The sequence below is a fragment of the Emys orbicularis genome, chromosome 1, assembly GCF_028017835.1.
Source record: "Emys orbicularis isolate rEmyOrb1 chromosome 1, rEmyOrb1.hap1, whole genome shotgun sequence".
Classification (NCBI taxonomy): Eukaryota; Metazoa; Chordata; order Testudines; family Emydidae; genus Emys; species Emys orbicularis.
The window spans coordinates 199385325-199406348 of NC_088683.1; the positions used below are offsets into that span (position 1 = coordinate 199385325).

Below are 21024 nucleotides of genomic sequence, written 5' to 3' on the forward strand. Positions count from 1 at the left end.
CGAAATGATATCCAGACTTCTTGCTACTGAGAGTAGTTACTATGCTGGATAAACAAAACAGATTAGCCATGAGAATAATTGGTGTATGTAGGGTTTGTTTGTTTGTTGTTTTTTTTAAAGAAGTACTTTATTGGAAGCAAAACTGCTAACTGAGATGGGGTGGCTTTCCTTCTGTTTTGCATTTTTCTTGTGTTATTGTGTTGAACTAAAGGCATGTCTTCACTAAGAACGTTAAAGCGTGGGCTGTGGCAGCACTGCCGCGGTGGAACTTTAACATGGCTGTGTAGTCGCGGCATAACACTGGGAGAGAGCTATAAAAAAACAGCGCTGTAAAAAAACCACCTCCATGGGAGGAGTGGCTCCCAGCACTGGTGCACTGTCTACACTGGCACTTTACAGTGCTGAAACTTGCAGCGTTCAGGGTGGTGTTTTTTCACACCCCTGAGTGAGAAGGTTGCAGCGCTGTAAAGTGCCAGTGTAGACAAGCCTTAAGTGAACTCTCTATTTTGCTGATCCTGGTAGTTCTAAGATAATACAGGATAATGATGATGCATAATTGGAGTCATACCAACTCTGAAACAATGAAACGTGGAGCACATGTTCTAAGCATGTCATATATGTTTTTTATTGCAAAAAACCCTTAGAGATTATACAAAATTATTGGTAAGGTTTATTCAGCCATTCTACAACCAAGCCAATTAGAACAAGGACCACCATCAGAGTGAAAACAAAGGTACTCTTAGGACACCCAAATTTGAAGTTTTTGGTCATTTTACAGATACACCGCTACCTCGATATAACATGACCCGATATAACACGAATTCGGATATAACGCGGGAAAGCAGTGCTCTGGGGGGACAGGGCTGCGCACTCCGGTGGATCAAAGCAAGTTCGATATAATGCGGTTTCACCTATAACGCGGTCAGATTTTTTGGCTCCCGTTATATCGAGGTAGAGGTGTATTTTACAGACATCTGTGTTCATTTACAGACATTCTGAGTGACATTTGTGTATTTTAAATGTGTAGGATTTATGTAAAGAAAGTGTAACAATGTTTTTGGGCATTAGGTCAACTTTACTCCACTTTACTGACTCATACATTCAACCTTTGTAAACATTTTTTGTTTGCAAATTATGACCTGCAAAGTTTAGTTTTTAGCAAATGAATATTTAAAATAGATCATTTCCCCCATTTTATAACTCAAAAACAGTGTAGCATGTATTTTGTATATAGGCTGGGATTTTGTGCACCACATTGTGTTAGTTTGTAACTCCTGAAAATAGTGATTTATAATTGAAATGCCAATACTTAGCCATGATGACACAAACAATCTTAATATAATAAGCAACACTACATTATGAGGTTCACAGGCTCAGGAATGATGGGCCTTATTCACTGCTGCATTACTCTATTTTTATGCAGTTGTCACTCCATTGGTTGCTGTAAAACTGGAGAAAATGGAATAATGCAATGAGGAATCAATCCCATGTATGTAGCTTAATTGTTACTTTCTACATTTAGCTGAGTTTGAAGAATTTTAGTGCTAGCATAATAGAGAAGTTAATAATATAAACTGTAACTGGGCACAATGTGGATACTCTTCCCTGTTCCCTCCCTGGACAGATCTGGTCGTGAACCTCATCCCTCGCATACAATGCACCCCTCTTTTAATGCAGTCCTGGGCCTCTCCTGAGTACAAACGTATGCTTTATTGCATAGTGCTTCTTCTGAAATGGACAAACGTGTAGACAGTGAGGGCTAAGTAAAGGGTACAGTAACTCCTCACTTAACATTGTAGTTATGTTCCTGAAAAATGCGATTTTAAGCGAAACGATGTTAAGCGAATCCAATTTCCCCATAAGAATTAATGTAAATGAGGGGATTAGGTTCCAGGGAAATTTTTTTTTACCAGACAAAAGACTATATTATATTTTATATATATATATATCACACACACACACACACACACACACACACACACACACACACACACACACACACACACACACACACACACACAGTATACGTTTTAAACAAAAAAATTAATACTGGTACACAGTGATGATGATTGTGAAGCTTGGTTGAGGTGGAGGAGTCAGAGGGTGGGATATTTCCCTTACTGCTAAATGATGAATTAGCAATTGGCTGAGCCCTCAAGGGTTAACTCTCTCAGTCTGCAAGGCAGCAGGAATGGAGGGAGATATGCGCATTTCCCTTAAGTACACTGCCTTGTTAATTAGATCAGCTTGCTGAGACCGCAGCTGCTGCAAGCTCCCTCAGTGCTGAACCCTGCTCTATGGAAGATGGGGTAAGCGGGTTGCAGGAGCAGGGGGGAGGGGGACACTCTGACATTAGCCCCCTCTCCCTTCCCTCCCCCCCGGCACAGCAAGCAGGAGTCTCGGGGAGCAGCTCCAAGGCAGAGGGCAGGAGCAGCACATGGCAGTGGGGGGAGGGACACAGTTGAACTGCAGACAGCTGCTGCACAGGGAACTTAGGGGAGCGGGGAGCTGATGGGGGCTGCCAGTCCACCCTGGTTCCAAGCCCCCACCAGCTAGCTGCAATGGGCTGCTCTTCCTGCAAGCAGTAGACAAAACAGGCGGCTGCCAAACGACGTTCGAAGGGAGCATTACACAACTTTAAACGAGCATGTTCCCTAATTGATCAGCAACGTAACAACGAAACAACGTTAACCGGGATGACTTTAAGTGAGGAGTTACTGTATTTGCACTTGAAATAATGGAACACAAATGCAATTCCATAGCAAAAGGAGTATTATCCCTAATTACACTGCTTATAGTGTCAGAAAGCATGAATTTTGTCTTTAATATACAGTACTGGAAGTTGATTTGGGGACATAAGGTTTTCTTCTTTCCAGAATTGTTGAACCTTTGTACAAAATTAAAGCTTCAAGAATTCAAAATTGTTTCATTATAAGTTTATCAGGATCTGTTCCCCTGTCAGTGCTTGCATGCAAATGTGTACGCCCTGATGCTGCAAAACAGCCCAATTGCATAGAGTTCTGTTGAGTTCAGTGGGGCTCTGCACAGGCATGGAGATCCACCTACACAGAGCTCCTTGCAGAATCAGGGCATTACACATTATTAATGGGTACTTTCCTACCCATTTCAGGTACTAGAGGCAAATCTTGCTTTCCATCTCCATACGGGCATAGAAGACCCCAGTTGCACCAGCACTGCTGTGATACCATTATAATCCCCCACCCAAGAGAGAGAGGATTTGGGGAGCATACACAGAGGCTGTACATAGGGTGACCAGACAGCAAGTGTGAAAAATCGGGACAGGGGGTGGAGGGTAATAGGAGCCTATATAAGAAAAAGACCCCAAAATCGGGACTGTCCCTATAAAATCGGGACATCTGGTCACCCTAGCTGTACAACACCGGCATGCTACAGAACATGGTTTATAACCAAGTTTATTTTGAAAGATTTAGCAACTCTTAAAAAATTATTACATAGGTTTAGCTCAGAAATCTTATTGTGTTGCTATAAAACTTGCTTAATGAGCACAGGAACAAAATCACATGTAAGTCAAAAACTGGACATTCATTAAAAAGTGTAAGTCAAAAGTGGGAAGGGAAATCAAGTTGATGAACTAACCCCTAGGCAGAAATTAAGCAAAGGAAACTTGTTTTTTTTAAAAAAAGAAGTGCTCCTACACATATTTGTGAACTGTTCCTTTCAAAATGGGCCCAAACCTATGTTGTGCTGAGAAACTTCAGCTCTTGTGGTCTTCAAGGGTCTGGGTTTGCATCTTTGATATAATGAACTTCTAAAATGTGTCCTCTAAGGGGCAGCATTGGGGAGCAGATATATTTGGATAAATATTATTTATATACATGGTTCAGTGTGGTGTGTTTAAAGAACCTATTGTAAGTAATGGACTATGAGCGCTCAAAAGAAGGATGTTTTGTGCCAAATCATGAGTTTTCTAAGTGTAATTGTATGTATATTTGAGGATCATAATTGCTGAGCTGTAGTCAACGTTATTAGAAATTGTTCAGCTAAAACTCTAAAACCATTGAATCCTGTGAATGTGGGGTGTCTGAAAGCACATAGGAAAACTGCTTTTTGTTGGCCTACCTAACTGGGAAACTGAGGGCACTGTCACCTTGCATTACTTGTCTCCAAGAAGCATCAAGTTAAGTTATTTCTAGGAATAACATTACATCTTATACTAACACTAATTAACTAATGCAGAGAAGTCATTCCTGGAAATACCATTTTTTATGCCATGTCTACACTAGCAATCTCACAGCGGCACAGTTGTACCAATGGAGCTGTGCTGCTGTAAGATCGCTCGTGTAGCCGCTCTGTGCCAACTGAAGAGAGCTCTTCCGTCAGCATAATTAAACCACCTCCAATGAGTGGTGGGAGCTATGTTGGCGGAAGAGCCTCTCCTGCTTACATAGCGCTTCTGTTGGTATAACTCAGTGGTCGGCAACATTTGGCACGCGGCTCGCCAGGGTAAGCACCCTGGCGGGCCGGGCCAGTTTTATTTACCTGCTGACGCGGCAGGTTCGGCTGATCGCGGCCCCCACTGGCTGCGGTTCGCCGTCCCAGGCCAATGGGGGTGGCGAGAAGCCACGGCCAGCACATCGCTCGCCCGCGCCACTTCCCGCCACCCCCATTGGCCCGTGACGGCAAACCGCGGCCAGTGGGGGCCGCAATCGGCCGAACCTGCTGCGTCAGCAGGTAAATAAAACTGGCCCAGCCCGCCAGGGTGCTTACCCTGGCGAGCCGCGTGCCAAACGTTGCCGACCCCTGGTATAACTTATGTTGCTTAGCGGGATGGTTTTTTCACAACACTGAGCAACATTAGCACTTTTGTCAGTATAACTTTTGTAGACATCGCGTAGAAACATTGCTGCCTATCGTGACATAATATGGCATCACTCTTGGGTTCTGTGTACTTGCCGGTTAGTCTTGTGTATTGATTTCTATATATATAGCTATGTACCTTCTAGTATTTTGTTAATGCTGTTCTGTTAACTATTGACTTCACAACTTTAATAATGTTTTTTAATATTTTTTAAATGTAACAAATATATACCTATCTCTAATGTACCAATCATTTTGTGGTATCTAGGTGCCAAATACAAGAACTTTAAGCTGCTGTATTCTTGGGCTGTCTTTCCTGTTCTGCCCATGACGGGTTATATAGTCCATATGTTGTCTTTTCCTGGGGGCAGGGAGAGGGTGGATATTTATAGAAAAGGGAAAGGGATGGCTGGACTGATATAAACTGCATTTTTTGAGAACAAACTTCTGCAAATAGATGAGTCTTGCATTTGCCTACCCTACACTTTCCCCTCTACAGTTCTGACTGGTGCCACTGCAGATGCAGCTCCAGTAGCGGTAACAAGAGTGGCAGTTCTAATGAAAGGCAAGACACTGGCTGCTGCTGCTGGGCTTTTTACCTTTGTGTCCTAGGGATGCTTATTTCTTCCTGACAGCAGGGAAGCTTCGTGACAACATTTTCTGTTTAAGATTTTGAGTGTTTATTTGTGTGTACACACTTGCTTGTTATCAGCATAATGTTGACAATTGAGTCTGTAATATCCAATGAAATCAATGCAGTTACTCCAGGTGTCACCTGAGAACAGAAATTATTTCCCTGAGTTTGTTTAGATGAATACCAAGATTTATTGACCCAATGGTGAGAGTTAAATATTGTGAAGCTGAGATCCATATTTAGCTAAGGGATACTAAGGGACAGATGATCCTTAACTATGCTGAGCTTGTGGTCAGTACGGCTGTGGAGAGGGAGGAAACGTGGCTGTAAACCACCTTTCTTCATCATGCTGAGGTCCACTGATACTTTTCAGTGGATCCTTCAGCCTGCTTGCAGCTTGGGGACAGAACTAGACAAGTTAGTCACTGGCAGCAGGGCAGCACCTTGTCCCCTGAAGTTCCCTCTGGTTTTCTCTGTCTCCCCATTGGCTGGTGGCTCTGCTTCTGCAGAGCTCTTCTGAGGAAATTCCAAACTTGATTTCAAATTTCTGACTAAAAATTCATCTCACTAATGTGTTTATCTGAGTCCCAGTCATGGCCCAGGGCTGCCTTTTTGACAAGATTGTCTCCTCAGCTGCACCTCCCCTTCTGAGGCATTTGCAGCTACTACTGCCGCTGAAGGCTTCAGGAGGGATCTAGGCTGAGAAAGCCAGAGGCAAAAGGGAAGGTCTGTGTCTCATGCTTCCCTCCTTAACCAAGGGTCTTGGTGGAAAATGCAGTTTCTCCCTCAATCCAGTCTGGATGGGTTCATCTCAGTCCCCCTTTCCCTTAATTGCAGAGAAGCCAGACAGCATTGAACAGGTCAGCTTTGCTGGCAAGTTGCAGGCATTGTTTTAGTAGCTCAGGTTGGAGGGGCTCACCTCAGCCCCGCCCCCAGGCAGGAAGGGAGCCAGGCAGGTTTGGAAATGAACTGATGCCATAGCCAAGCAGTCCCCTTCCCCCATCTCTGATGGGAGCAATCCCAGAAGGACAGTGCACTGAATGGAAAATCCCTATAGTCCACACCAGCAGCCACCCCTCTGACTGTGGCGCTCAGCTGCCCCCTCCCCCTCTGCTTCCCCATGGGTCACGGCCGAAGGGCACTGGACACAGTATGGACACTGCCAATACCAGAGCACGCAGTAAGGGTCCTTTGGGCTGAGCTTCCTTTGTGATCCAGGGACCTCTTGATGCTAACTGGCAGAGGACATTTTACTGATCTATACGTATATTCATTTCACACTGAGCACTGACACCATGTGCAACACCTTAAAAGTCAATGAAGTTGTACAGGTTGTAAGCAGAAAACTTAGGCCTGGTCTACACTAACCCCCCAATTCGAACTAAGGTACGCAACTTCAGCTACGTGAATAACGTAGCTGAAGTCGACGTACCTTTGTTCGAACTTACCGCGGTCCACACGCGGCAGGCAGGCTCCCGTCGACTCCGCGTACTCCTCTCGCCGAGCAGGATTACCGGAGTCGACGGCGAGCACTTCTGGGTTTGATTTATCGTGTCCAGACAAGACGCGATAAATCGATCCCAGAAGATCGATTGCTTGCTGCCGAACCAGCGGGTAAGTGTAGACATACCCTTAGTTCTGAATGTTTTTATCAGAAGTATCTGGAACACTTTTCATTATAGCCATACATTTCTTAAAGTTAAATTGCAAAGCTAAAATAAAAAATGATGTAAGCACTAAAGTATGTGCTAAATGCCCAGCTAAGGTGTTGAGGGCATTCAGCACAGAAATAATTAGTTTAACTTGCTTATAATGGATTGCATGGGACTAATTGTATCAGTGAGATCACAGAATGATGCATTCTGGGATTTCTTTAGTGAACTAGAAAAGGATTAACTGATGGCAAAACAATGGATTTCTAAAATAGCAAGCTTAAATGTATTCAGTGTTTGTCGCCACTTGTTGGGGAATGGGGGGATGTAGGAAGAGGGGAGGGAGATTTGTGCCAAATTTCTGGGTATAACTCAGTTTTCCTATACATGTGGTTGGTATTTTACGTCTATAGAAATTTCCACTAAGTTTTTTTCCCCTACAAATGCAACTACGTTTTTTTTAAATCTGAAAGAGAAAAATATCAACAAAAAATGTTTTACATGCACAAAACACCACCTCCTACTGCACATTCCCTTGCAGTGCAATATTTTAGACCTTGTATTTTATATATTCAGAGGAACTCCCCAATAGAACATTTGTCTGAGAATGGAGTGCAGGTTCAGGCAAAAAATGCACTCATGAAATATTTTTATTTGGCCAAATTCTGTGCCAACTCACACCCGGGCAATCCCTTTGGCTTCAGTGATTCAGCATGTAATGTGTAGTTAAAGAATCTGTCTTGTTGCCATTTGCTCCTCCTTCAGAACTCAGTCCTGTGAGGTGTAGAGCATCCTTAACTTCCATCAACCTCTGTGTGTGTCAAGGGTGCTCTGCAACTTTGCAAGATTGGACCCTTAAACAGTTTTTGCTATAAAAAAAACAAGTTAATTTCTGTTTGTATTCTGTCTTGTGTTCTTTTCAGATGAAACAGTGAAATGAAAATTTCCCTTCATTCACTGTTAGGAAAAGCATGTTTTTCAACATCTCCTTTGAACTTCATCCATGTGTTAGAATATTTTTAAGTGTATTTTTAAATAGTGACTAGCAACCTCTGAAACACCATTTCAGTTTGAATGAGGTCATATGCTACCAAAATACTATTCATATTAGGAAACTCACATGAATTGAAAGTAGCACAGCTATAAAAGGGAAGGGAACAGGTGTTTTGTTAGATAGCAAATACTGATCATTTTACTGCTCTTTATACATGTGTAAAATAATTGATACTTCATATTTTAAAAAATTACAAACTTGTACCAGATATCAATAAGCTGCAGTGTTTCTAATTTAAAGTATGATTACTTTTAAATCTTTTGATGACTAAAACATGATATCCTGTGTGTCACTCTTCTAGAGGAGTTCAGGTTTCATAATGTGATATGGGATCAAAAGAATTTTGCTTGGGTACCAAACATCTGATGACTAAGAGCAGGCTGGCAGGAAAACAGGGTACAGCACCACTACTGTGCTTCTACAGGAAAAACCAGAGGGATTATCAGCATTCTGAACTTTTCATAGAGTTTACTGTAAAGTGTATATTCAGCCTGTTATCAACAAGTATTTACTGTGCTGCACCAAATCGTGGAGTAGTTTTCTTGGGTGCAATGGGACTGCTCACATGAATAAGAGCTATGGGATTGGGCCACTAGAGTCTGTTCCCAAGTTTTACAGTGCCTTAATAGGAATTTGAGCATGTAACCTAATTTCACTAAGACTCAGTTTTCCTTTTTTGTAAAGTGATTTTGAGAACTTCATATGAAAGGTGCTATATGAGTGCATGTTATTGCTTGATTTCAGCTTTAATTGAATGTTTTGTAATGTTATATTCCCAATAGCAAACAGGTTATAAAAATAATTACAGAATGATAGTAATTATTCAACCTAATATTTCAGATACAGTGCTGTATATGTAAAATGTCTTAATGTTAAGGTTTGATGGATAGGGTCTCCGAGGAATCAGGGAAAACTCCTCCAAAAATGTAAACTCAAACATGTGAAAATAAGTCTAAAAATCTAGTTTGTTTATGAGCTCTTTAGATGGACAACCACATGACCACCAAATCAGGATCAATGCAGTCACAGAAGTCCATGTCATTGTGTGCTTGGTTTCAGTGGGACTACTCACATGAGTAAGGGCTGCAAGATAAAGCCCTGGATTCTTGACTCCCACTGTTGTACTGAAAATGTCAGACTACACTGTCATCCACATAGTACATACAGCAGTAGTTCCAGAGGACTAATCAATGTATAAAGCACTGAAATTTAAATGTGATACAAGGTTTTTTTGGTTTATATAGTTTCTGTGTCCCAAAGGGTGACTTGCAGCCCTGCATGGTACTAAACTGACTGAAAGAGATGCGTGAGAATTGTTTTACGTTTTTGGAGTTAAGCACTGTTAAGACTGTCTTCTTTTGAAATGTGTGAAGAGTAATATGGGATTTCATCAGAAACACTGATATATAATAAATGGAGAATATGATATAACATGCTTACAATAGATAGAAAATACCAAAATATTATGTATTGAATTTGCAAATACATGCACTATATACACTGTGATCTCATAGCTGTGCACTGTCAATCAACTGTTTTGAAAAGTCATCCATGTGTCATTCATGTGTCAGTGTTTCTGCCTCATCTTGGGCATGCCAGATAGATTGCATGTGTATGACCTATGTTAGTGAGTGATTAGTAATCTTGCTGTCTTGGTTAGTGAAGGTAAGTCTTGTTGGTGCTTAAATACCAAGGTTGTATGCATCTTAGAAATACCTTATATAGGACCTGTTCTTCACTGCATTGCACCTTGTGCGTTCATTCAGACCTCTGCCAACTAGATGTAAATGCTATCTATCTGATTTATTTTACATCCACTTTCAACAGGTGTAAGTAACTACACACGATGCAAAACAGGAGAGAGTCAGGCCCTATGAAAGAAATCCTGGCCTTGAAGTCCATGGGAGTTTCAATATAGATTTCAGTGGGGCCAGAATTTCACCCTATGTCTGTAAACCAAATACATCCTTTAAAAATAATTAGTCCTCTAGTTGGAGAAAGAATCCCTCATTGAGATCAGTATTAAGCTGCAGTGCTATTTTATTGTGAAATTTCAGTAGCAATAGTGGTTGTGAACAAAGCGAAATCTTCCTCCAAAATGAGATAAATAGAGATTATTATAAATCTCTTTTCAGAAGTATATTTACAGCTGAGAAGGAAAGAAAGATGAGCTCCCTCATGAGTGTAGAAGTCAGGGCATGCTGAGGCTTTGAAATCATGGAATGGATTCTCTTGGCCAGATTCCTGTTCCTGCTCTGGTGGCACAGTGAAGCTAGAAAGCCGATTTAATCAGCTACCAGGGGAATCCCTAGGTAATGTAGAGCCTGGGTGGTGCTTCCACACCACATCCTCCAAGCCCCCAGCACGGGGGTCTTTCCTGGAGAAAGGGGAGTGTAAGCAGGGTGGCTCTGTGCTCCAGCTATCTCCAGGTGTGGACCAGCCCCTTGGATCACAGGGAGCTAGGTGTAAATTAGAGCAGCCAAAGGGTAGCTCTTATTTATGCTGGGACTGGATCAGTTCCTGACCAATGCCAGGATGTGGGGGGAGACAGAAAGTTGATTTAATGCCACCTTTGTGGCTCCCCCTGCTTCTGCATCTAGTATGCCTCAGATGAACCAGAGAATCTGGCCCCAGATGTGCTGTACTTGAGACATTCCAGAATACGAGCATTTGGGATAACCTGTCAAATTAAATGTATTGTTTTTTTAAAAATATTTTGAAGGTAGGGAAACTAACTTTTTTTAAAAGTGTTGTTGTAACTGTGTTGGTGCGTAGGTCCCAGGATGTCAGAGAGACAAGGTGAGGTAATATCTTTTATTGGACCAACTGCTGTTGGTGAAAGAGACAAGCTTTTCTTAATGAAAAAACCACAGTATAATGATAGGTGCAGCAGATATATTGTCAGTCAATCTCCTGTCCTATAGTATCCTTTGCACTTTCAGGGATCGCAGTTATCCAGAAGAATACATACAGCCAGCAGGGTATTTAAGCTTTGCTTTTTGTAATTGCATCAGTCTGGACAACTGCTTCTTTTTTTCACAGCATTTCCATATTCAGTTACTAATTACCTTGCTTGTAGTTACAAAACTGACTGGCAGTATCAGAAATAGCAGCAGAATCTACAAGCTGTTAGTTTTAAGTCAATTGCAATTTCAATTCCTGTCCAAAATATTTGTAAATAAATCTGCCTTCAGAATGTACTTATAATGAAGACTATACAAGACTCTAATATACTACTAAAATTAATCCATTGTCTCTTTAATATAATAATTCTATCATCTGTTGTTAGTCTGTTATTAGACACTTTACCAAAGCCATTACAAACCTAGCCTAAAACACCAAGCCTCATCCTCATTGTTAGCTTTGATAGTTGCCTCTATCATTTAATAGTTTGCGTGTAGCCAGTCCAAGTTGGCAATGTCACCCCAAGCTGATTCGAGCCACAGACATTTTTGCTGACTGGAGTCATGCTATCTTTGCCAGTTTGCTGGAATAGACACAGACACTGATTGGGTCATGCTGAAAACATTCCTGTCCTGTGAAGCAAGTCTGTTTGTATTTTAGGTTTGCCAGGACTAATGAATTAAAAATCTTTAACTCTCCACAGTTTGCTGCTTATTAATGCCTCTGTCAGAAGGATTTTTTTTCCCTCTGAAGCATGATAACATCATAAATCTCATTGTTGGAAAGGAAAGGAAGGGAGAGTGGAATTGCGAAGAAAAGCGGAAAAGGGTGGTCTTGTGGGATAGCAAAGCCTTTGGGAAGTGCAGGTAGCAGCATGTTGCCTTAACAGCTGTCTCAGCTTCTCAGACTCTGTCAGTTTGTTGCTATGTAGCAGGTGCAGCCTTTTCTTTTATTGAATCTTTACTCCATAAAGGCAACGACAAGCCAAGGCAGTGGCTAGCCCTGGATTATACAAGTGCAGACTCTCCACTAAGTGAGGTAAGGCAACAGGTGTGAAAACTGAACTAAACTGATAGAGCTGTAACACACTTAATCTGAGTTCTGCTACAGATTTTTATAAAGAAACAACAGCCTGTTCCACAGACAGTCCTCATGAATATGGAACTGCTTTCTGGGATCCTTTTAAAGACCTCATTATACTCAAAGTTGCCCACTCCCATATCCTTCTGTCTAGGGAATGATTATCCTTTTTTGTGTGTGAGGAAAATAAGTGGGAAGTTTGTACGCAGTTGGTCTGTTTCATTTCCCTGAGCCGATGGGACATTCATCATCCTATTTACACACACAGCACTGAAATGAAGGTTTCCCTGCCTTCTTGTTTTCTTTATTTTCTTTTTGATGATGGAGACCATTGAGGATTCTGCAGAAAATCTGGTGAAGAAATAATCTTAATTCATAAAATGAGATAACTGGCTCATGTACAGTGTGTATATATAGATAGGATTTTCTTTCCGTAAATTAAAACAAAATGAAAAAGTCTCTTGTGTAATATTAAAAACATTAGTTATTGAAGGGAGTATTTATTTTTGCCCCCAGATCGGTGACTAAATACTGGTAATTTGTAAACATTGTAGACCACACAGTGTGTGAATGGGACAAGACCACTGATTTACTTAGGACAGTGCTCAGTTATGGTAAGCTTAAGGATTCCAACAAAAGACATCCTATCATGTTTGTTGTTAAAATGGTATTAACTTCCATGAATGTTTTTTCTCATTTCTTAATCTGTGATATTAAACATGAAGCATCTTATTGTGTAGAAAACCTGTCTGATGATGGTTAACAGATGTGGTGCATGTGTGATACAATATGTAATGATGAACAGTCTTGTTTCCAAAGTTGTGCGAATTTGTATCTCTCTTTTGTTCTAGGTTTGTTTGAGAGTCATGTGGGAAGGGTATGTTATATCTTGGTTTTGCAATTGTTCTGTTTATTTAAAAAAAAAAAAACATGCAAGGTCTCAAATACTTTTCACAAAGAGACCATGGAAGAGGGAGATCGTTACTCTAGAAAAAGTTGCTACATAAACAGACCCCCCCAAAATGCATTTTGTCTGTTTAAATGACTTTGTGGTCTCTCTTCCAATTGATGCTGGTTGGGGGTGTGTGTGTTCTTTTGATTAGTAATAATAGGGAAGATGGGGTTATTCATGAGAATCCTCCAAATATTAATATGAAAAGAGGCTGCCAGCTCCAAAGTAAGGATTTTAGAATAATTGTTCTTTTTTTTAAAGAAAATCTAAGCACTGTAAAACATCCACTATTTGATCAGAGTTCACGTCAGTGGCTTATTGTGTAACATTGCCACAGAGGAACAGTCTCCCTCTGCTGGCTAAATGCTCAGACAGACAAAACAAAAAATAAATGTTTAAGTCAGTGGGCCAAACTCATGCTTGCTGCTACTCTACTGCCTGCAAAGGATTGATGCTAGGGATGAATTTTGTGCATCATCCAGCAAGACCTTTATCTTGTAATGATGTTCTGTTGTACTGACTTTATGTGATGCTCTAATAATTAAACATGACATCAAATGGGGTGATGCAATTTTAGTACAGAAAAACAACCATTGCTTTCGAAAGTGTTACGGAAAAGCTGCAATGTGATTGGCTAAGAGAACTGTCTTTTCCCTTTCCATCAATTAAACGCCACATTGTCTACAGAAGTATAGCGCAGCTTTTAGCAATTTTGCTATACTTTATTGAATAATTTGATTTCCAATTTTCTGTGGGTGTTTTACACTTGTGTTTATTTCTTTAAATGTTATTCATGTAGCAATCCACCTAGGTGATATAGGTGCAGTGCACTGCTGGGTAATGTTTGAAGTTTGCTTAGTTCTCTTACCGCCCAGTGTTACAATGATTTCTGCCTGGGCAGATCTTTCACCAATGTAAGTTCCATTAACTTCATTTAGGCTCCATACAAGGACCTGGCTCATTGCAGGATTAGGGCCTCAGTGTATACTGTTTGTGAATGTTAATTACAGCAGCTTTATATGAGATATATAGGAGTTTAAGTTGGACATCAAATACTTAATAGACTTCGTTTGGGAAAAAACTTTTATACGAAAGTCTAAATACACATAATATAACTATAAGTGCATAAGCCTGGACATGCTTTAAGCTTATCCTGTCTAAGTTGATAGCAACTGAAGACCATTAATATTTGATGGCTATTTGGTGTTCTGTGTGAAATAAATTGGGAGTTTGGGGCTGTTTCTTAGTGAAGAGTTATCCACCTCATTAAAACCGCCATTTGGCGCTGGCAGACTCCGAAGAAAGGCCACAGGCTAAATTAGGCCCTGATCCTGCAATTGACTTCTTCTAGGCAGACCCGTAACATCTGCAAGGAATCCCACTGAAGGATCAGTACCAAGGTTTGGAGAATTAGCAGTCTTCTGACCCTTAAATGTGTGACTGTCCAGGTCAAGGCTGAGATATGCTGACAGGACAAAGTGGGAAAATTTTCTTCGTCATTGCCTTTACCTGAACTGTGGATAAATCAAGGAATTTAGTCTCTATCACTGAATTTCACTTTAAAATTTTTTTTAAAGAAAAATCAAATGTAGCCCTGTGCATGTCACCTTAAATTTGCTTTATTGGAATAAAAAATGCAAAAAGTGCAGCTATAAATGTGTGCAAATCACTAAGCTGAGGACGTAATGGCTTCATATGATCAGTAATGTATGCAATATTTATATAATTGCAGCTGGAACACACAGATAAACGCGTAGACTCAAGTGCCCACATGATCACCACAGCAAGAGTACCTGCTGATAAGCCAGTCCGAATTGCCTTCAGTCTAAATGACTCCCCAGGTACAGTTCAATTTTATGGAATAAATGCAAATGAAATGTTTCTAGATTTTATATGTTCTTGATCATATTTATATTACCAAATGAAGTCGAATGTCATGGATGGACTTTTTCCATGTGTGTGAATGATCAGTTTTCCTGTCTGGTAACTACAATGTTGTTAGAGGAAACTAACAATAGATTAAAATCACTTGTCCAACAGCCTAGATACTGTAAAAGTGAGATTTATTTCAAGAGAATGTGGAATAAACATAAAACTATGACTGAATTACCAATATATTTGCATATAAACTGAAAAAGTGTGCTAAAACTCCTGGGCAACATTTTTTTTATTTTGTTATTTTATTTTGATGGGGAGGGCAAAGCTGGCATCTAAGCAAAGGGATAACGTGATTTTAGTCAATAGGTCAATAACGTGCCATCGCTGGTAATTAGTAACTATGGTCAATGATGGGATATTAAAAGTTACTACAGAGAACTTTTTCCGGAGGGTCTGGCTGGAGAATCTTGCCCGCATGCTCGGAGTTCAGCTGATCGCCATATTTGGGATCGGGAAGGAATTTTCCTCCAGGGTAGATTGGCAGAGGCCCTGGAGGTTTTTCGCCTTCCTCCGCAGCATGGGGCAGGGGTCGCTTGCTGGAGGATTCTCTGTGACTTGAAGTCTTTAAATCACGATTTGGGGACTTCAACAGCTGAGTCAAGGGAGAGAATTATTCCAGGAGTGGGTGGGTCAGCTTTTGTGGCCTGCATCATGCGGGAGGTCAGACTAGATGATCATAATGGTCCCTTCTGACCTTAAAGTCTATGAGTCTATGAGACAGAACAAAAAGACACTTTCCCATAGGCAAAAAGGTTGAAGAATACCAACAGAATGCCCAGCTTGAGGGAAGGGTTCAGGAAACAGCCGCTCAACCTGGCATGTTCCCCGATACAGTAGTACAAATTCCATTACCGTTTGTCCTGTAAACTAATGTTGATGGAGCGTTAACTTCCCCAACGTAACCTGTGCACATGTGAACCCTTGGATTAGGTTCACATTATTGAGTGTATCTTAATTTTTGAAAATGCCTAGAGAGCTGTTGATAGGCACTTTGTGAAAATCAGAATGAAATAAAGAAACCAGAAACAGGGAAGCAATGGCAGCATCACAAAGAAGGAAACTAGCTCTGCTGCCAGTGCTAGGGGAGAGCCTGGAGGCAAGGCGGAGGTGTATACAGAGCTTGAAACTCACAGGGTTTCAGTTATCATTACTTGTGAACCCACTTGCCATGCATGTTTGTAGACTACCCGTGCTACAATACTATCTGTCTCCCTTTCACAATATGGATGGTGTAGTTCAGCTTCTGCTCTCAGAAGTCACAGATCTTTTCAGGTAAGTTATTCCATTCTGTGCATTCTTACACAAGAGAGTAACATATATATATATATATATATATTCACACAGCATTCAGGAAACGGAGCATTATTATTCCTACAACAGCCTTAACTCTGCTCCGCGATTTTGTTTTTCATTCTTTGTATCCTTATTTTCTCTGTACACTCTTTAGTATCAAACTGCTTTTGTGTATGCTTTTTACACACAGGACCACTTTCAAACCTGGTATAAGTAGATATAAGTCCACAGACTTAAGTGGAATAGCATCCACTTATGCTGCATTTGAATTGTATCACGGAGCAGAGTATAGGCTGTTATAGGAATAATAATGCTCCGTTTTCTGAATGCTGTGTGAATACAATCTCAACTCCAATGTTACATCCATGAAATTTTTGTCACCTTTCTTTTTTCTTTTATAATATTTTAAAAAATATTTTTAAATAAACTTCCTGTATTTATTACTACTTAATATTACAGTAGCCCACAAAGCCCAATCCACATCACAGCTCTGAAGGGACGTATAATTATGTATGGTAACATAGTCCATATGCTAAAAACTTTACAAAGACAAGTGACATATAAAAGTTGGGAGAAGGATACAATCTGGGGTGGGGGTGGGGAAAGGGTGCAAGCTTATATATGCCTTGCTTTGTAAATTATAATTACCAGTATATTATAATATATAAAGAAAGTACCAACTATCCCCATCTGCCCATCAAGCCATCCTTAACAATCTGATTTCTTGTAAGCATCACTGCAAAGGTAGGTCTTGAAGAGAGATTTTAAGGAGAGGAGGGGAGTGTCCTTATGAATCATGGAAGAATCAGCTGCTTGTGTGAAGAGCTGAAAATCAAGCAAAGGAGGCTTGCACAATGGGCAGAGCAGAGGAGATGGAAGGGCAATGTGATAAGGGATAAGAGAAGACAGTAGCGAGGGACAAGGTTGTGAAGAGCATGAAAGGTCAAAATTCAGTAATGTCGCAAGCTGTTCCCTTCTCTCACCCTGTCTCCTCTGCTCTGGCAATAATTCCAGACTCTATTAAAATTTGTAAGAAGATTCAGAACTATGGAAAGGTGATCATTCTCTATTAAATTCCTTAGGACTTCCTCATTGCCCACATTATCTGGCTCTCAGCATACATGTGTTATTGCAGCAAGTGATCCAGGCCATCTGTGAAGATAGGAGAGAGTAAATAGGAACCAGTAGATTAAGGACCATATTTCACACTGAATTGCAACCCCCGGAGGGCTACTCAGAGGTATAAATCAGCATAGTATTTGACCTCATCAGGAGAATTCAGCACCTGATGTTAACGGAAAGCCTGAATGGAGATATCAATATCAAACGTATTTAAACAAGGCAAAAGAAAAATCACTCCAAGTCTGAGGTTTTACAGAAAGCCACATTCAAATGATCCTAGTTCAAACAAGCAACTGAAATGTCTTTTTTTTAAAGAGACACTGCAAAGAAACAAATAAATCTGCTGACACAGCGTCTCACTGCCACCTTTATCCATTTTAAATTTAGAATCTTTTTTCTTCTTTTCACCTTTTTATATTCCTCTAATCCTTTTTTCATGGGAGGAGAGTTGCTTTTCTCAATTCAGGAAGGAGTTCTGTGTTTCAACTCTGACAGCATCTTGAGAGATTTAGTATTGTGATGGTACACCTCTATCCCGATATAACGCTGTCCTCGGGAGCCAAAAAATCGTACCGCGTTATAGGTGAAACCGCGTTATATTGAACTTGCTTTGATCCTCCGGAGTGCGCAGCCCCGCCCCCCTGGAGTGCAGGGCTGCCCATAAGATTCAGGGGGCCTGGGGCAAAGCAGGGGAGCTGCGGCGCTTGTACTCACCCGGCGGCGGTCCAGGTCTTTGGCGGCATTTCAGCGGCGGGGGGCCCTTCAGTCCCTCCACGTCTTTGGCAGCACTGAAGGACCCGCCGCCGAAATGCCGGCGAAGACCCGGAGCGACTGAAGGGCCCCCTACTGGCGAAATGCCGCCGAAAACCCGGAGCGACTGAAGGGCCCCCCGCCGCCGAAATGCCGCCGAAGACCCGGAGCGCCGCCGGGCCAGGGCTCGCGGGGCATTTCGGTGGCGGGGGGCCCTTCAGTTGCTCCGCATCTTCGGCAGCACTGAAGGATCCACCGCCGCCGAAATGCCGCCGAAGACCCGGACCGCCGCCGGGCCAGGGCTCGAGGGGCCCGGGCCCTGCAGCAAATTGCCCCACTTGCCTTCCCCCCCCCCGGGCGGCCCTGCTGGAGCGCTGCTTTACTGCGTTATATCCGAATTCATGTTATATTGGGTCGCATTGTATCGGGGTAGAGGTATATGTAAAAACCTCACCCAGAATGAGGAGGTGAGTGAATTGAACTCATTTAATTTTTTTTCTTAGATGTTGTCTTGTTTGCCAATCATGGTAGCAGGTGTGATGCCCCGTAAGGCTGAATTATTCTACCACAGTAGTACAGGGAGGAATTTACAACATAACCAGATAGAAAAGGGGAAAAGGTGTGTTTCTTCTGGATGGTGATTATCTCACTGGTTAGAACTGCAACAAAGTACTGGGTCTGAAAGCAGAGACTGTTATCAACTCAAGAAAAGCAAGTTATTTAGTGTTATTTATCTACAAGAAGGGATATGGCTTATGTTATCCATACCAAAAATTGTTTTACTGTGTTCAAAAGTTGGCTCTTTTAGGGCCTGACAATGACCACAAAAACAATTAAAACCGGGCCAGTTTTGTGCTGTATTTTTATTATGATTGTGGGGTGACCAGGTCCTTAAAAGTCTTGAGGGAACTCTGACCAACTGCTAACAGTGATGCTATATAAAAATACAATTTTACTGTGTATCACTTAATCCTGTAGATATAGATATCTATATTTGATGCTTTTACTCAAGTTCACTAAACTGGCATAAATTCTCTCATGGCTTGTCAGATTTGTAGCAGTTTAGCTTAAGGTGTGATTTAAAACTGATTGAATTAAACCAACACAAAAGGCTGAGTGGACAAGCTTATTTCAATTTTGCTTAAATTGATGTAGGAATAGATTTAAACTAAACCAAATAAGCTGCCCTTAAGCCAAAATAAGGGCACGTCCACATTTAAAACAATGCAGCGGCGCAGCTACACTGATGCAACTATGCAAATATAGCGCTTTAATGAAGACGCTCTAAGCTGAGGGGAGAGAGCTGTCCCATCAATTTAGTTAATCCACCTCCCTGAGAGGCAGTAGCTATGTTGGCAGGAGCTCTCCTGCTGACATAACATTGTCTAAAAGCGGGGGATGTTAGGTCGGTATAACTATGTTGCTCAAGGGTGTGGATTTTTCACACCCCTGAGTAACATGTTATTCCGATATAGGTCTGTAATGTAGATCAGACCTAAGAGTGTCTACGCAGGGCTTTGCACCAGTTAAACTAAACCAATTTAATTAAACTAATTAAAGTTTGTGTGTAGACGAGGCCTCAATCAAAACCAGAATCAGAGTCCATGCTTAATTTTGTTTTTTATAGGTGTTAGGGCTAAGTGGTTAGAAGTAGGGGCTTTATTCTGATAGGACATGATGGGCATGCCTGTAGTTTGTAGGTGTACCTAATCTTGTTTTGTAGGTAAAATACACAGCTTCACATGCCTAAGGAGAGTTTGAATCCAGCTATAAAATACTGGCAGTGGAATTGGGTTTTACCTAATTGTTGAATACATGCATTTTTTTCTAATTGTCAGTCATTTATTTCACTTGAAGTCAGTCTGCTGCTAATAATCACTTCCCCTGAAAATTTACTGGTAAAAATGTATGTGCTTTCTTTTAATGACATTGTTGGGGAGGGGAATAATACAATATTTGGATGTACATGAAATTACTTCTTTTGACAACTTTCTTTATATTCCCAACCATTTTAATCCAATCCTCCTAATGTGATCATGGGGAACCCTTGCTTTTTGTTGTATATAGCCACATAAACCAATAACTGTGTTTTACAGTAGATGCTTCTTCAGCAGCTCCTTCAAATCCCTCCTCCAGTCTCACTTTTATCATAATGCCTGCAGCTGAAAATGGATAGGTAAAGGACCAGTGGGGATTGTTAATGTATAAAATATATCCCCAAAGTTTACAAACCATGGTACCTACAAGTTAGGCTCTGTCAAGGCTGTATCCCCACTTTGAACTTTAGGGTACAAGTGTGGGGGCCTGCATGAAGACTTCTAAGCTTAACTACCAGCTTAGATTTGGTCCGCTGCCACCATTCCCACAAGCTAATTCCCTTCCCTGGGAAGCTTTGAGAAACCTTTCACCAATTCCCTGGTGAATACAGATCCAAACCCCTTGGATCTTAAAACAAGGAGAAATTGACCCTTCCCCCCTCCTTCCTTTCACCAACTCCTGGTGAATACAGATCCAAACCCCTTAGATCTTAAACAAGGAGAAATTGACCCTTCCCCCCTCCTTCCTTTCACCAACTCCTGGTGAATACAGATCCAACTTCCTTGGATCTAAAAACAAGGAAAAATCAATCAGGTTCTTAAAAAGAAGGCTTTTAATTAAAGAAAAAGGTAAAAATTATCTTTGTAAAATCAGTATGGAAAATAACTTTACAGGGTAATCAAACTTAAAGAGCTTAGAGGACCCCCCTCTAGTCTCAGGTTCAAAGTACAGCAAACAAAGATAAACACTCTAGTAAAAGGTACATTTA

General features: G+C 41.1%; 1 protein-coding gene across 1 annotated transcript in view; it reads left to right on the forward strand.

Annotated features, from left to right (window-relative positions):
• MAP3K7CL (MAP3K7 C-terminal like) overlaps positions 1 to 21024 on the forward strand; it is a 98284-nt gene that overhangs the window by 19542 nt on the left and 57718 nt on the right. The window contains exon 3 of the mRNA XM_065422585.1: positions 14848 to 14956. Coding sequence (XP_065278657.1) covers positions 14848 to 14956 — 109 coding nt within the window. The remainder of the gene's footprint in view (positions 1 to 14847; positions 14957 to 21024) is intronic.